General features: G+C 48.7%; 2 protein-coding genes across 2 annotated transcripts in view; both read right to left on the bottom strand.

Annotated features, from left to right (window-relative positions):
• LOC141075587 (uncharacterized) overlaps positions 1–9059 on the bottom strand; it is a 119619-nt gene extending 110560 nt beyond the window's left edge. Inside the window, exon 1 of the mRNA XM_073562698.1 lies at positions 8971–9059. The gene's annotated coding sequence lies outside the window, so the exon portion shown is untranslated. The remainder of the gene's footprint in view (positions 1–8970) is intronic.
• The window catches only part of LOC141075643 (oocyte zinc finger protein XlCOF29-like), a 191635-nt gene extending 176006 nt beyond the window's left edge, over positions 1–15629 (bottom strand). The window contains exons 1-2 of the mRNA XM_073562753.1: positions 15624–15629; positions 9953–10144 (exon numbers count right to left, since the gene is read on the bottom strand). Coding sequence (XP_073418854.1) covers positions 9953–10144; positions 15624–15629 — 198 coding nt within the window. The remainder of the gene's footprint in view (positions 1–9952; positions 10145–15623) is intronic.
• Between the last annotated feature and the right edge of the window lie 1856 nt (positions 15630–17485).

Raw genomic sequence — 17485 nt, 5'->3', positions numbered from 1 at the left:
CTGAACATGAAAAAGGCTTCTCACCTGTGTGAGTTCTATGGTGAGTAACAAGCAGTGATTTACGTGTAAAACATTTCCCACATTCTGAACATGAAAAAGGCTTCTCTCCTGTGTGAGATCTCTGGTGGTTAACAATTTGTGACTTATGTGCAAAACATTTGCCACATTGTGAACATGAAAAAGGCTTCTCCCCTGTGTGAGTTCTTTGGTGCTTAACAAGATTTCCTTTCAGGTTAAAACATTTCCCACATTCTGAACATGAAAAAGGCTTCTCCCCTGTGTGAGTTCTCTGGTGTGTAACAAAATGAGATTTCTTTTTAGAACATTTCCCACATTCTGAACATGAATATGATTTCTTTGCTTTAGGAGCAGTTTGTTTTTTATTGCCTCTTTTGTGACTTTGATTTTCCTTAGTAGTCGGTAATGAATCAGAAGATGGGACCTGTTTCACAGGAGCAGATGACAGATCTTTGCTGTGAATGGATGATGATATATCTGGAGTAATAGCAATCACTTCAGTTGTATCTTGTAGGATCTCAAGATCATCAGATTTAAAAATTGAAGATGTCAGCTGTGCCTCAGATCTCCTGGTACAGTCATCTGCTAAGATAAAAAACAATTTTTTTAACCCCTTAGTGACAGAGCTAGTTTGCAGCTTAATGACCAGGCCAATTTTTACAATTCTGACCACTGTCATTTTATGAGGTAATAACTCTGGAACGCTTTAATGGATCCCACTGATCCTGAGAATGTTTTTTCGTGACATATTGTACTTCATGTTAGTGGTAACATTTCTTCAATATGTCTTGTGTTTATTTATGAAAATAACAGAAATATGGCAAAAAATTTTGCAATTTTAAAACTTTAAATTTTTATGCCCTTAAATCAGAGAGATGTGTCAGACAAATATCTTAATAAATAACATTTCCCACATGTCTACTTTACATCAGCACAATTTTGGAAGCAAATTTTTTTTTCGTTAGGAAGTTATAAGGGTTAAAAATTGACCAGCAATTTCTCATTTTTACAACAAAATTTACAAAACCATTTTTTTAGGGACCACATCATATTTAAAGTCATTTTGAGGGGTGTACATGACAGAAAATACCCAAAAGTGACACCGTTCAAAAAACTAGACCCGTCAAGGCGCTGCTCAAAACCACATTCAAGGAGTTTATTAACCCTTTACGTGTTTCACAGGAACTAAAGCAATATGGAAGGAAAAAATTAACATTTAACTTTTTTTGCAAAAAATTTACTTCAGAACCAATTATTTTTATTTTCACAAGTGTTAAAAGAGAAAATGAACCACAAAATTTGTTGTACAATTTCTCCTGAATACGCCGATACCCCATATGTGGGGGTAAACCACTTTTTCAGCGCACGGCAGAGCTCGCAAGGGAAGGAGCACTGCTTGACTTTTTCAACGCAGAATTGGCTGGAATTGAGATCGGACGCCATGTTGCGTTTGGAGAGTCCCTGATGTGCCTAAACAGTGGAAACCCCCACAAGTGACCCCATTTTGGAAACTAGACCCCTTAAGGAACTTATCTAGACTTTGAACCTTCAAGTGCTTCACAGAAGTTTATAATGTAGAGCCGAGAAAATTAAAAATCATTTTTTTTCCCTCAAAAATGATTTTTTAGCCTTCTATGTTTTATTTTCCTAAGGGTAACAGGAGAAATTGGAACAGAAAAGTTTTTTTGCAATTTGTCCTGAGTACACTGATACCCCATATGTGGGAGAGCTTGGAAGGGAAGGAGTGCCATTTTGGAATGCAGACTTTGATGGAATGGTCTGCGGGCGTCATGTTGCATTTGCAGAGCCCCTGATGTACCTAAACAGTGGAAACCCCCACAAGTGACCCCATCTTGGAAACTAGACCCCACAAGGAGCTTATCTAGATGTGTTGAGCACTTTGAACCCCCAAGTGCTTCACAGAAGTTTATAACGCAGAGCCATGAAAATAAAAAGTTTTTTTATTTCCACAAAAGTGATTTTTTTTTTAGCCCCCAATTTTTAGACCCCCAAAATAGTAAATAGTGGAAACCCCTCAATTCTTGCTCCAACCCTAACCCCAACACCCCCTAACCCTAATCCCAACCCTAACCCTAATTCCCCCTAACCCTAATTCTAACCCTAGCGGAAAAATGAAAAAAAAAAATATTTTCTTTATTTCATTATGTTTGCCTAACTAAGGGGGTTATTTACTATTTTTTTTATTTTGATCACTATGATAGTTTATCATAGTGATCAAAATGAATGAATGGAATCTGCCAGCCGGAGCCTGCAGATTCACGGCGGGCGCACTGTGCCTGCGCCCGCCATTTTCTCCGGATCCAAGATGGCGGCGCCCACTGGAGGACGCCGGCGGGACGCAAGACCACCGGAAGGGGACCCTGGACCACGAAGAGGTACCGGGGGGGGATAGGGGACCCTATTTCTCTCGCCTCTGATATGCAATCACATCAGAGGAAAGAAATTAAAAGCAAAAATCGCGGCTTTTTTTTGCCGTCGCCGTTATAGGGTTAATAACGGCGATTGCAAAAGCGGGGTCGGCAAAAACCAACCCGATTCATGTTCTCTGGGGTCTCGGCTACCCCCTGCAGCCAAGACCTCGGAGAAAATACGACACTGGGGGTGCTATTTACTTACTCCACAGCGCCGTGAATTCACGGCGCTGTGGTTTCAGTACCCATAGGTCCCAACCCTCCCGATTCCCACGGGACAGACCCGATTTCTGGTCCTTATCCCGCCGTCTCGGCCGGGAAGCTTTCTATCCCGCGATCGCGGTGTATGACCGCAAAATACAGCAGAGGCCGCACACAGTGCTGGGATCGCCGCGTCACATCCACAGGGTGCACAGAGCTCACCTCCAGCCCAGCCCCAGGAAGCAAGAACCCGGAACTACAGCTACCGTATATCACCAAGGAGAGGCGCCCCATCCTGCAGCAAGTGCCCAGAGAGCGTGTGGTGCTGTGAGGATGCGGTCAGGCGCTCAGGTACACGGAACACGCTGAGTCTGGGGGGGACAGTGGAGTCTCGGGGACAGAGAGGTCTGGAGGGGACAGAGAGGAGTCCGGAGGGGACAGAGAGGAGTCCGGAGGTGACAGAGAGGTCTGGAGGGGACAGTGGAGTCTGAGGGAGATAGGAGTCCGGAGGGGACAGTGGAGTCTGGGGGAGAGAGAGAAGTCCAGAGGGAACAGAAGGGACAGAGGACTAGAGGGGTCAGATGAGTCCAGAGGGGACTGAGGAGTCTGAGGGAGAGAAAGGAGACTAGAGGGGACAGAGGAGTCTGGGGTGGACAGAAGGGAGAGGTGTCTGGGGTGGACAGAGGAGTACAGAGGGGACACAGGAGTCTGGGGTGGACAGAGGAGAACAGAGGAGTTTGGGGTGGACAGAGGAGTACAGAGGAGTTTGGGGTGGACAGAGGAGTACAGAGGAGTTTGGGGTGGACAGAGGAGTACAGAGGGGACACAGGAGTCTGGGGTGGACAGAGGAAAACAGAGGAGTCTGGGGTAGACACAGGAGTTTGGGGTGGACAGAGGAGTACAGAGGGGACACAGGAGTCGGGTGGACAGAGGAGAACAGAGGAGTTTGGGGTGGACAGAGGAGTACAGAGGGGACACAAGAGTCTGGGGTGGACAGAGAAGTGAGGAAAAGGTGTGTAAATGGGTGTGGCTTAAAATGGGTGTGGCTAGGGGCGTGGCCTAAAATTTAGCGCCGCCACCTTTATTCCTCTTTGCCTTCTTCAAAAGTTGGGAGGTATGAGTACCCTTAATTAAAGCCGTTAAAAGGCGTATCAGTTGTCGTTAAGGGGTTAATAAAATATTCTTGAGTTTTATATTTTTCAACATTTCTACTTAAACTGTCCATAAAAATGGCAAGCTATGCAAAAAACTTATTATTTACCAAGACAATGACAGTTCACAGTCTAATAGAAAACCTTGTTGGATGAACCAGTAGTGTGTGGTGTTCAACTGTTTGTTCATTCTGCCTCCCAAATATTGAATAAAAAGAAACCAATCAATGTTAGGCTAGTTTCACACTAGCTTATTTTCCACGCAGCGCTCGGTGCCGCTAAGCCCCACCCCCTGCCGGCTCCCTGCCCGCCCCATCCGGTCATCGCCGCCTACTATCACAAACGGCTGCATGCGATCTGCGCACCCTATCTTTAGCATAGGGTGCGCAGACCGTGTGCTGGCTGTGCGCTAGTAGGATTTTAGCGTGCGCTCCGCACTTTTGAAGATGTGCCGGTGTGCGCCGAATGCACCATGCTGCATTTTGGTGCACTCGGCGCACCTTCAAAAGTGCGCAGCGCACGTTAAAATCCTACTAGCGCACGGCCTGCGCACCCTATGCTAAAGATAGGGTGCGCAGATCGCATGCGGCCATGTGTGATAGTAGGTGGCGATGACCGGATGGGGCGGGCAGGGAGCCGGCAAGGGACGGGGCTTAGCGGCACCGAGCGCTGCATGGAAAATAAGCTAGTGTGAAACCAGCCTTATGTAAGCAAAAATAATACTAATTCTCATCTCACAAAAAACAAGTCCCCACTCAGGTCCATCATCTGTCAATGGAAAAACAGGTAAGGCAGGTTAGAGTTAGTGCTATAGTTAGGATTAGTGTTAGGCTAAAGATAGGGTTTATTCTAAAGTTAGGGGTAGGGTAAAGAATTAGGCTTTTCTCAACTGTCTCCCCAATAATTTGGTCACGTCATGTCGTAGTTTTCTATTTACGAAAAAAAATAAAAACGAATAAAATGGTCCATCAGTATTATAGTGCAGAGGAGACTTATGCACTTTTATGCTCTGACAGCGAAGAAACTGCAGTGTCAGATGGTGATGTGGATTTCGAGGGCTTTAGCAGCAGCGACAGTGATAGCTCAGAAATGAGCAGTGATTCTGGTCCATCCTCGCACACAAGGACCAGTACAACAAGAAGGACAAATAGCGCTTCTGGAGAAATGTCTCCAACTCAGGGAACAATGCCCAGTACTAGCGCTGTCCCTAGTGCTCGTGAATTGGCGCACACCAATGTCCAAGGGGCTTTGCCTCTTGATGTAGCATTTCCCAGATGGGAGGCTTCGGATTCGGCTACTCCATTCATCCCTAATTTTAATGCCATTCCTGGTATAAATGTGGAGGTGGAAAATTTGGGACCAATTATTTTTTTTAATTTGTTTCTGACAGATAGCTTGCTAGAGCATATTGTCCTACAAATCTATATGTGTCCCAATTCATCAGCCAGAATCCACGATCTTATTATGCTAGGTCAAATTTATGGAACCAACTAATATCCTAGAAATGAAAACATTTTTAGGACTTACCGTCGCTATGGGGCTTGTTAAAGAAACGAGCATTCAGTCCTATTGGTCCAACCGCCCTGATCAAGCCACCGCTATGTTTTCTACCGTTCTTCCTAGGACCCGTTATCAAATGCTCATGAGATTTTGGCATTTTAATGACAACAGTCAATGCCTGCCCAGAAATGTCCCTGAACATGACAGAATATTCAATATCAGACCCATCATCGAAGACTTGACAGAAAAGTTCTTAAAGCTCTACACCCCAACAGAAAACATTTCCATTGATGAGTCCCTTGTAAAATTCAAAGGAAGACTGCTCCTCAAGCAATTTATTCCTTCTAAGAGGGCAAGGTTCAGAATAAAGCTCTACAAAATGTGTTAGAGTTCAACCGGATACACATCAGCTTTTCACATGTATGAGGGGAAAGATAGCCAAGTAAACCCCCCAGGATGTCCTACTTATCTGGGGACATCGGGAAAAATCGTTTCGGAGCTGATAACTACATTTTTACAAAAAGGCTACAATCTGTATGTTGATAACTATTACACCAGCATACCCCTATTTAAAGGTCTGGTTGAACATAACATAGGGGCTTGTGGGACCATTCACAAAAACCGTCAGCATTTTCCACAATCATTGGTTAGCAAAAAGCTCCGAAAGGGGCAGTCAGGGGCTTTACACAATGGAGAGCTGCTTGCCCTTAAGTATAAGGATAAAAAAGATATTTTTATCCTGAGCTCGATCCACACAGATGCCACAAGGGCCACTGCAGACCAACAGGGATCCACTACTCCAAAACCTGTGTCTGTCATTGACTACAACAAATATATGGGGTGTGGACCTTGCAGATCAGGAGCTACAGCCATACCAGATATCAAGAAAATCATAGATCTGGTATAAAAAGTTAGTCATGTATTTGTTTCAGGTGGCCACATAGAATTCTTTTGTGTTACACAAAAAAGCCGGAAATGCAGATACTTTCCTTGATTATCAGGAAAAGGTCACTGAAAATCTTGTTTTTGAAAATTTTGTCCCCGCCAATCCTTTATAATCTGAAGATGTGAGAAGACTCACTGAGTGACATTTTATTGCACTCATCCCAGTAACTGAAACAAGAAAGAACCCCCAGAGAAGATGTCGTGTATGTTCCTAGAGAGGAATGAGGCATGATCCCCGCTATTATTACCCACAATGCCCATCACTGCCAGCCTTATGCCTCCATGACGGCTTTACAATCTTCCACACAGAACCACGTTTATGATCTGTTTTGACATTCAAGCATTTGGATTATTTAGTGACAGACACATTTGAGTAGAGCTGACTTAACAATTTCCGGGGGTAGGTGGGGGAGGTCTCCAGAGTCACAAGCTGGGCACAATATACTGGGCAGTACAATGACATTTTTGCAATTTTTGCTCTAAAACTTCTACTACGAGTTTCTGGAAATCATCCATGTAGTAAAAATGGTCACTATATCCATAGATGAAATCCCAGAGGGGTGTCATTTCCAAAATGGGGTCACTTCAGGGGGGATTCTCTTGTTCTGGCACTTAGCGGCTCTCCAAAGTGCCATAAAAGCAGAATCCCCCTTGAAGTGACCCCATTTTGGAAATGACACCCCTCTGTGAATTCATCTATGGGTGTAGTGACCATTTACCTATCTACCTATTTTCCAATGTAAAATCTGGGGTTAAAACAACATTTTAGTGGTAAAAATGTAATTATTTTTCTTCACTGCCCAATGGTATAATTTTCTATGGAACAGCTGTGGTGTCAGTATGCTCACTGCACCATTAGAAGAATTCATTCAGGGAAGTATTTGGTAAAATGCAGTCACTTTTGGGGGCTTATGCTGTTCTGGCACCTCAGGGGCTCTGACAATGTGACGTCACCCACAAACAATTCCAGCAAAATCTGCTCTCCAATACGGCGCTCCTTCCCTTCGGAGCTCTGCCATGCGCCCAAACAGTGGTTTACCCCCACAAATGCGGTGTCACCATACTCAGGACAAATTGCACTTCAACTTTGGGGTCCAATTTCTCCTGTTACCCTTTGAAAAAAATGGAGGGCGAAAAGATAATTTTTTGTTGAAAAAATATGATTTTTTTTATTTTCATGGCTCTAGGTAATTAACTTCTACGAAGCACTTGGGGGTTCAAAGTGCCCACCACACATTTCCTTGGGGGGTATAGTTTTCAAAATGGGGTCCCTTGTTGGTGGTTTCCACTGTTTAGGCACATCAGGGGCTCTTGAAACGCGACATGGCAACCACTAATTATTCCAGCATATTTTACATTCAAAAAGTCAAATGGTGCGCCTTCCCTTCCGAGCCCTGCCGTGCACCCAAACAGTAGATTTCCCCCACATATGGGGTATCGGCATGCTCAGGAGAAATTGCAAAACAAAATGTATCGTCCATTTTCTCCTGTTACCTTTGCGAAAGTAAAAAAAAATTAGGTGTAAAGGAAAATTTTTGTTATTTGAAAAGTAAATGTTTATTTTTTCCTTCTACATTCCATTCATTCCTGTGAAGCACCTGAAGGGTTAATAAACTTCTTGAATGTGGTTTTGAACACCTTGAGGGGTGCAGTATTTAGAATGGTGTCACTTTTGGGTATTTTCTGTCATATTTACCCCCTCGCTGTTTAACTTTTAACCCTTATAACTTCCTAACCAAAAAATTAGATATAGTTGATATAGAGGCTACTGCGCAGGCGCCGCCATCACAGGTGACATTTTGCTGGATGTAATTTTTTTCTAAGCCTCACAATAGCCACAATATTATAGGCATTATCACCAATAATATCAATGCTATTATATGCATTATGTAATAATGGGGGCAGGTCAGGCTGGTTTCACACTTGCGCGTTTTTTTCCCTATCTTTTACATGGGTGTGCATAGGTGCACATACACATGCGTTTGTACGCGCATGCGTTTTTTTGTAGTGTGCGCTCGGGCACACAAAATGCATCCTGTTGCATTTTTTGTGCGTCTGACTTGCCCCAAAAAAACGCATGCGCACGCAATGTGTTTTTCTACAGCCAAACACCCATTATGCACGTATGCGCAAAAAAACGCACCAAAACCCACAAAAAAAAATGCACAAACGCATAATGCGTTTTTTATGTGCGTTTGCACTGCGCACGGTGTGAAAGTAGCCTCAGTGAGGAATCAGCGACCTGTCATAAGCCAATACAGATGAATATGTAATCAGACCACATAAAGCCCCGCCCACAGCCCCGCCCACAGCCCCACCCACAGCCCCGCCCCAGAACACGAGAATCTCATTCACTGAAAACTACAAATACAGATTACACAACAGTAAACCAGAGTTGCCCTCATTTATGGTGGACCATTGGAGCTACTATGGATCCTGAGCAGAAGATTAGAGGAAATAATATTGCTCCCCATTTCAGGAGAGATTGTGCAGTAATCTGAATTCCTTAGGATCAAAAACAATGTAATTGGTTGTAAGTTCTATAGAAAAGGGATTTCACTGCCCAAAGTCATTTGAACAGTTTTGGGTGGAGGAGAATATTGTGGTCTAGAGGCAAAATGGTGATCATGGTAATACGGCCGGACTACACCACCGATAAAGCAGCCACAGCCGGTGACTGAGAGGAATCTGTGACTTCTCTGCATTCAGTGGTTACTACTCACCTGGGCAGTCATATGTGGGAATCTCCTCTTTACACCACTCATCACCCCTCACATATGTCTCTGTAGTATTAATATGGGTCAGATCTTCACCCTGAAACAAATATTGTAAAAGTCACCGACAGATGGAGAAGTCCCATCTATGATCAGCTCTAATCCTGCCATCTCCACCGCTCTCATTACACAAGTATAAAACATATAATACTGGTGGATAAAACAAGACTGAGCACAAGACCTTCACAGCCGTCTACACATCATAGGGGAGATCTCCTGACACCTTCTCTCCACCTACCTGATGATCCTGAGGAGCACTGGGATCTTCTTGGTTACAGTCCTGTGGAAGAAGAGGACGGGGACATCTCTCTGGTGTTGTCCTCTTACTGGATAGATCTGGAGGAAACACATACAGGGACTGAATTCATTCTCTACATACAGATAATTATAGGCCGTGTGTATTTAGTCCTGTCTATTACCTGGAGATGTGAGGGGCTCGGGAACCTCCATTATGACGTTCTTGTACAGATCTCTGTGTCCTTCTAAATACTCCCACTCCTCCATGGAGAAATAGACAGCGACATCCTGACACCTTATAGGAACCTGACACATACAATGATACCGTCATCCCCCGATCCCTTCATAGTGTTACTGTATAATGTCCCAGCATTCCCAGCAGTGTCACCTCTCCAGTCAGCAGCTCAATCATCTTGTAGGTGAGTTCTAGGATCTTCTGGTCATTGATGTCCTCATGGATCAGGGGGTGAGGTGGAGGCCCCGTGATTGGGCTCAGGGATCTTCCCCATCCCTCAGACACAGGGTCCTGACAGCGATCACTAGAGGTCTTCTTCACCACTGTGTAATCCTGGTTATGGAGAGACACATTAATAAATCTCACTACAGACATTCCCAGAGTCCTCACCTCTCCAGTTCTGTCCATCTGTTATTCCCATAGATAATGATGTAATGTGACGTCATCAGAATCTCTCACCTCTCCAGTGAGACGGAAGAGGATCTCTAGGGTGAGGTGTAACATCCTCTCCGCCATCTTGTCTCTGTCCATATCCATCCTTGATGGGTAAATCAGGAAAATTCTCTTCTGTAGAAGATCTTCACTGAGAGGATCCGATATTGTAGAGACGTGAATGAGAAGAAGATGATCCGATGTAACATCATAAGAATCCTGTGTAATAATACAATTACTGGAGATAATAAGGGAAACATATGAGGAGATTTATTATCTTACAGGGTTTAGTTTTCTCCCCTGACATCTACTAATAAAACCTATATATTTAGGCCACAGACAACAAGCAGTTTCCTCCTCGGAGTCGGCAGCTGAACACGTTCCTCATAGACTCATCAACGTCACCATCAATTCCCATCAGAGTGAAGGAACATCGCTCCTCTATTCAGCTCTATGGATCCAGGATGAAATCCACTGCGGCCCCTGCAAGAAAAGAGCGAAGTCTGGTGAGACCCCCGAGGCCGGAGATTTCTACAGCTGCTCTGTGCGCACAGGACCTGTGATGAGGTCACAGGAGGGGAGGAGTCAGGGGTCACATGATCAGGGGCCTCAGTGTGTGCAGGACTCTGCTGTGCTGGTTGTCATGGTGCTGGATGAGGGGAAGTTTCTGTGTGGGGTCAGGAGGGGTTTACAGGGTGGATGTGGCAGAGCCGTGTGTGTACGAGGTGTACGGAGCGGAGCTGTATGTGTACGAGGTGTACGGAGCGGAGCCGTGTGTACGAGGTGTACGGAGCGAAGCCGTGTGTGTACGAGGTGTACGGAGCGGAGCCGTGTGTGTACGAGGTGTACGGAGCGGAGCCGTGTGTGTACGAGGTGTACGGAGCGGAACCGTGTGTACGAGGTGTACGGAGCAGAGCCGTGTGTGTACGAGGTGTACGGAGCGGAGCCGTGTGTGTACGAGGTGTACGGAGCAGAGCCGTGTGTGTACGAGGTGTACGGAGTGGAGCCGTGTGTGTGCGAGGTGTACGGAGCGAAGCCGTGTGTGTATGAGGTGTACGGAGCGGAACCGTGTGTACGAGGTGTACGGAGCAGAGCCGTGTGTGTACGAGGTGTACGGAGCGGAGCCGTGTGTGTACGAGGTGTACGGAGCGGAGCCGTGTGTGTACGAGGTGTACGGAGCGGAGCCGTGTGTACGAGGTGTACGGAGCGGAGCTGTGTGTACGAGGTGTACGGAGCGGAGCCGCGTGTGTACGAGGTGTACGGAGCGGAGCCGCGTGTGTACGAGTTATACGGAGTGGAGCCGTGTGTGTGCGAGGTGTACGGAGCGGAGCTGTGTGTGTATATGGCGCCCCTGAGGCTTCAGTCGCCACAGGTACTGCACCTCCTAAGGTGTAGTGCCACACCATCCAGGTATGGTGGGAACTCCTGACCACACTCCACACCTGCACCCCACACACAGGATAGTTCAGCCGGGACCCATCCATGCTTTATGCTGGAAAGGTCATAGGTTGCCTTTTGTGGTCCCTGGCTTCGTAACACGAGAGGTGCTGGGGAGGCGGGTGGAGTTAGCTATAAAAGAAGGGGAAGAGTGAAAGTTAACAGACAGAGAGACAGTTAGTTGGTTAGAGAAGAGAGAAGATGGGTGTCTGAGGGACGTGCTGCAGCAGGTCCCAGTGATCTGGGCTGCTGGCACGAGAAAGACCAGAGAAAGAGACTGATAAGATTGATAACCTAACCTTCCAGAAGAGAGAGAGAGAGAACAGATCGGAACGAAGGAGAATAGAAGGACGGTGGGAAGCAGCTTGAGAAAGAGAGAGAACCCTTCCAGTCCAGAGAGCGCAAAGGCCGGGGCCCGGTCCCCGAGGTTGATTGGATCTTTATGTCTGGCAACAGACACCGGAGGAGTAGTGAGCCGCTAACGCCTTGCTCCCCTCATAGACTTGGGACACAAAAGCAACTGAATAGAGAGCCGGGACGCAGTGAGGAGTCCCCGAAGCAGGCTACAGCTGTCTGTCATACAAGTAAAGACTCGGAACACCTAGAGAGAGGTATTCCAGGATAACTAAGTACTGGATTGCTTCGCACCTAAAGGCGCATTGGAGGAGTCGTTCAGTGAAGGTACATATTGGTGGAGTGTGGAAGGGAGAACCCTATCTGGCCTGAAGGTTGGCTGGAGCCCTGACCCGGAGAACACAGTACGGAGGCAGGCGTGTGAACTGCAAACAGTGAGTAAATCCTTGGAACCACACACCCTGTGTCCTCCAGTTATTCCAGCACTGCTACACCTGGGTAACAACATCTACCCCATCCTGCGCCTCTCCTCATCCATTGCACCTACACTGCCCTGGGACTACAGCTCCACCTGTGGGGAGCTATACCATCTCTGCTGCACCACACCATCAGTCCCAGTGGATCTGTATGCAGCGTTGGCTTACCATCTTACTTGCCAAACACCACGGGTGGCGTCACAAACTATTCTGCCATTAACTAGACCACCGCCATTGACATTGGGCACCCAGGGCCACGGACCAGGTCACCGCTGCTGTGACACATTCCCGCCGAGTAACCCCACAGCCCTGGGAGGGTGACCAATTTACGACGTGTACGGAGCAGGGTTGTGTGTGTACAAGGTGTACGGAGCAGGGTCGTGTGTGTACGTGGTGTATGGAGCGGAGCCCTGTGTGTAGGAGGTGTACGTAGCGGAGAGGTGTGTGTACGAGGTGTACGGAGCGGAGCCGTGTGTATGAGGTGTACGGAGTGGAGTCGACTCGTGTGTGTATGAGGTGTACGGAGTGAAGCCATGTGTGTACGAGGTGTATGGAGTGGAGCCGTGTTTCTGAGGTGTACGGAGCGGAGCCGTGCGTGTATGAGGTGTACGGAGCAGGGTTGTTTGTGTACAAGGTGTACGGAGCAGGGTCGTGTGTGTACGTGGTGTATGGAGCGGAGCCCTGTGTTTACGAGGTGTACGGAGTGGAGTCGTGTGTGTACGAGGTGTACGGAGTGGAGCCGTGTGTACGAGGTGTACGGAGTGGAGCCGTGTGTACGAGGTGTACGGAGCGGAGCCGTGTGTGCGCGAGGTGTACGGAGCAGAGCTGCGTGTACGGAGTGGAGCCGTGTGTGTACGAAGCGGAGCCGTGTGTACGAGGTGTATGGAGTGGAGTCGTGTGTGTGTACGAGGTGTACGGAATGAAGCCGTGTGTACGAGGTGTACGAAGTGGAGCCGTGTGTACGAGGTGTACGGAGCGGAGCCGTGTGTGTGCGAGGTGTACGGAGCAGAGCTGCGTGTACGGAGCGGAGCCGTGTGTGTACGAGGTGTATGGAGCGGAGCCGTGTGTGTACGAGGTGTACGGAGTGGAGCCGTGTGTGTACGAGGGGTACGGAGCGAAGCCGTGTGTACGAGGTGTACGGAGCGAAGCCGTGTGTGTACGAGGTGTACGGAGCGGAGCCGTGTGTGCGAGGTGTACTGAGTGGAGTCGTGTGTGTACGAGGTGTACGGAGTGGAGCCGTGTGTGTACGAGGTGTACAGAGTGGTGCCGTGTGTACGAGATGTACGGCGCGGAACCGTGTGTGTATGTGGCGCCCCTGAGGCTTCAGTCGCCACACCTGCACCCCACACACAGATAACAGATCGGAACGAAGGAGAATAGAAGGACAGTGGGAAGCAGGTTGAGAAAGAGAGAGAACCCTTCCAGTCCAGAGAGCGCAAAGGCCGGGGCCCGGTCCCCGAGGTTGATTGGATCTTTATGTCCGGCAACAGACACCGGAGGAGTAGTGAGCCTCATAGACTTGGGACACAACAGCAACTGAATAGAGAGCCGGGACACAGTGAGGAGTCCCCGAAGCAGGCTACAGCTGTCTGTCATACAAGTAAAGACTCGGAACACCTAGGGAGAGGCATTCCAGGATAACTAAGTACTGGAGTGCTTCGCACCTAAAGGCGCATTGGAGGAGTCGTTCAGTGAAGGTACATATTGGCGGAGTGTGGAAGGGAGAACCCTATCTGGCCTGGAGGTTGGCTGGAGCCCTGACCCGGAGAACACAGTACGGAGGCAGGCGTGTGTGTGAACTGCAAACAGTGAGTAAAGCCTTGGAACCGCACACCCTGTGTCCTCCAGTTATTCCAGACCGCTACACCTGGGTAACAACATCTACCCCATCCTGCGCCTCTCCTCATCCATTGCACCTACACTGTCCCGGGACTACAGCTCCACCTGTGAGGAGGTATACCATCTCTGCTGCACCACACCATCAGTCCCAGTGGATCTGTATGCAGCGTTGGCCTAACACCATACTTGCCAAACACCACGGGTGGCGTCACAAACTATTCTACCATTAACTACACCACCGCCATTGACATTGGGCACCCAGGGCCACGGACCGGGTCACCGCTGCTGTGACACATTCCCGCCTTGACACCGGCCTGGTACAGAGTAACCCCACAGCCCTGGGAGGGTGACCCATGTACGACGTGTACGGAGCAGGGTTGTGTGTGTACAAGGTGTACGGAGCAGGGTCGTGTGTATACGTGGTGTATGGAGCGGAGTCCTGTGTGTACAAGGTGTACGGAGCGGAGAGGTGTGTGTACGAGGTGTACGGAGCGGAGCCGTGTGTATGAGGTGTACGGAGTGGAGTCGTGTGTGTACGAGGTGTACGGAGTGGAGCCGTGTGTGTACGAGGTGTACGGAGTGGAGCCGTATTTCCGAGGTGTACGGAGCGGAGCCGTGCGTTTATGAGGTGTACGGAGCAGGGTCGTTTGTGTACAAGGTGTACGGAGCAGGGTCGTGTGTGTACGAGGTGTACGGAGTGGAGCCGTGTGTACGAGGTGTACGGAGCGGAGCCGTGTGTGTACGAGGTGTACGGAGCAGAGCTGCGTGTACGGAGCGGAGCCGTGTGTGTACGAGGTGTACAGAGCGGAGCCGTGTGTGTACGAGGTGTACGGAGCGGAGCCGTGTGTGTACAAGGTGTACTGAGCGGAGCCGTGTGTGTACGAGGTGTACGGAGCGGAGCCGTGTGTGTACGAGGTGTACGGAGCGGAACCGTGTGTGTACGAGGTGTACGGAGCGGAGCCATGTGTGTACGAGGTGTACGGAGCGGAGCCGTGTGTACGGAGCGGAGCCGTGTGTACGGAGTGGAGCCGTGTGTGTATGAGGTGTACGGAGCGGAGCTGTGTGTGCGAGGTGTACGAGCGGAGCCGTGTGTGTACAAGGTGTACTGAGGGGAGCCGTGTGTGTACGAGATGTACGGAGCAGAGCCATGTGTGTACGAGGTGTACGGAGCGGAGCCGTGTGTGTACGAGGTGTACGGAGCGGAGCCGTGTGTGTACGAGGTGGACGGAGCAGAGCTGCGTGTACGGAGCAGAGCCGTGTGTGTACGAGGTGTACAGAGCGGAGCCGTGTGTGTACGAGGTGTACGGAGCGGAGCCGTGTGTGTACAAGGTGTACTGAGCAGAGCCGTGTGTGTACGAGGTGTACGGAGCGGAGCCGTGTGTGTACGAGGTGTACGGAGCGGAGCCGTGTGTGTACGAGGTGTAGGGAGTGGAGCTGTGTGTGTATGAGGTGTACGGAGCGAAGCCATGTTTGTGTGGACCCCTCTGTGTACTCTGTATACCCCATCTTCAGTCACAGACCCCTCTGTGTACACTGTATATCCCTAGCTTCGGTCTCAGACCCCACAGTGTACGCTGTATACACCCGTTTACCCCCATCTTTGGGCGCAGACCCCTGTGTACACTCTATACACCCATATACCCCCAGCTTCGGTTGCAGACGCCTCTTTGTACGATGTATACACTCGTATACCCCCAGCTTCAGTCGCAGACCCCTCAGTGTATGCTGCTTACACCTGTATTCCCTCAGCTTCGGTCGCAGACCCCTCAGTGTGCTCTTTATACACCTGTATACCCCCAGCTTCGGTCGCACACCCCTGTGTATACTGTATACACCTAGCTTCAGTCACAGACCCCGCGTCTCTCACACTATATACACCTGTATACCCCCAGCTTCAGTCTCAGATCCCTGTGTACTCTGTATACACCCGTATACCCCCAGCTTTGGTCGCAGACCCCTGTGTATGCTGTATACACCCGTATACCCCCAGCTTTGGTCACAGACCCGTGTTCACTGTATACACCTGTTTATCCCTAGTTTTGGTCGCAGACCCCTGTGTACACTGTATACACCCATATACCCCCAGCTTCAGTCGCAGACCCCTGTGTATGCTGTATTCACCTGTATACCCCCAGCTTCAGTCACAGACCCCGCGTGTCTCACACTGTATACACCTGTATACCACCAGCTTCAGTCTCAGAACCTGTGTGTATGCTGTATACACCCGTATACCCCCAGCTTCGGTCACAGACCCTTCTGTGTATGCTGTATACACCCATATACCCCCAGCTTCGGTCGCAGACCACTCTGTGTACGTTGTACACACCCATATACCCCCAGCTTCGGTCACAGACCCCTCTGTGTACGTTGTATACACCGTATACCCCCAGATTCGGTCACAGCCCCGTGTTAACTGTATACACCCGTATATCCCCAGTTTTGGTCGCAGACCCCTGTGTATGCTGTATACACCCGTATACCCCCAGGTTTGGTCACAGACCCCTGTGTACACTGTATACACCTGTATACCCCCAGCTTTGGTCACAGATCCCCTGTGTATGCTGTATACACCCGTATATCCCCAGGTTCGGTAACAGATCCCTGTGTACACTGCATACACCCGTATACCCCCAGGTTTGGCCGCAGTCCCCTGTGTACTCTGTATACACCCGTATACCCCCAGCTTTGGTCGCAGACCCCTTTGTATGCTGTATACACCCGTATACCCCCAGCTTCGGTCACAGACCCTGCATCTCTCACTCTGTAGAATTGACGCCGAACACACACGGTAAAACTGCGGTCGTCGGTCTCTCATCTCTCACACTTATACTGATAACATAAGATGGAGTCAGACGAACCCTCCTACAAAACGTGAGAACAAAGTCATTACTACAGGACTGTGTGAGAAAGGGATTTATTCTACAAGAAACGCTGGGACCACAAATGAGAATAACATAATGTCGCTCATCTTCTCTTTCACCATAGATATTGACAGTGAGGGCGACTTCCACTTTACCGCAATGTGGATTTTAGTGGCCATACATAAGTAGTTTACTAGCTTCTGAAAGCTTTCTGGAAGCCGGGAAGGCCTGGTTCCCAGTAAAAGTGTAAAAGGTTCCAGATCAACCGGTCCAGCATACATCTGTGCTATCAGACGCTTCACCTTCTCCCAAAGCCCAGAAACCACCGTACAAGACCACCAAATATGTCTCATGTCACCAGATATTCCACAGCCCCTAAAACAGTCTCCCGAGATATTGGGGAAAATGCTGTGAATTTTTTCCTGTACATAATAGACTCTGTACAATAGTTTTAAGGAGGTCTCCACAAGGGAAGTCTGGTGACTACCTCTTGATAGGGTGTCACAGCTACGATACCATTCATCAATTGACTGTTCAAACTCCAAATCCTCCTCCCACTGTAACATATACTTCAAATTTTTTATCATTTTGTG

Source organism: Dendrobates tinctorius, unplaced genomic scaffold, assembly GCF_039654945.1.
Source record: "Dendrobates tinctorius isolate UK_male_01 unplaced genomic scaffold, ASM3965494v1 ptg000366l, whole genome shotgun sequence".
NCBI lineage: Eukaryota > Metazoa > Chordata > Amphibia > Anura > Dendrobatidae > Dendrobates > Dendrobates tinctorius.
Note: the sequence above shows the minus strand (reverse complement) of the source record. Positions and strands in the feature narration are given on the sequence as shown.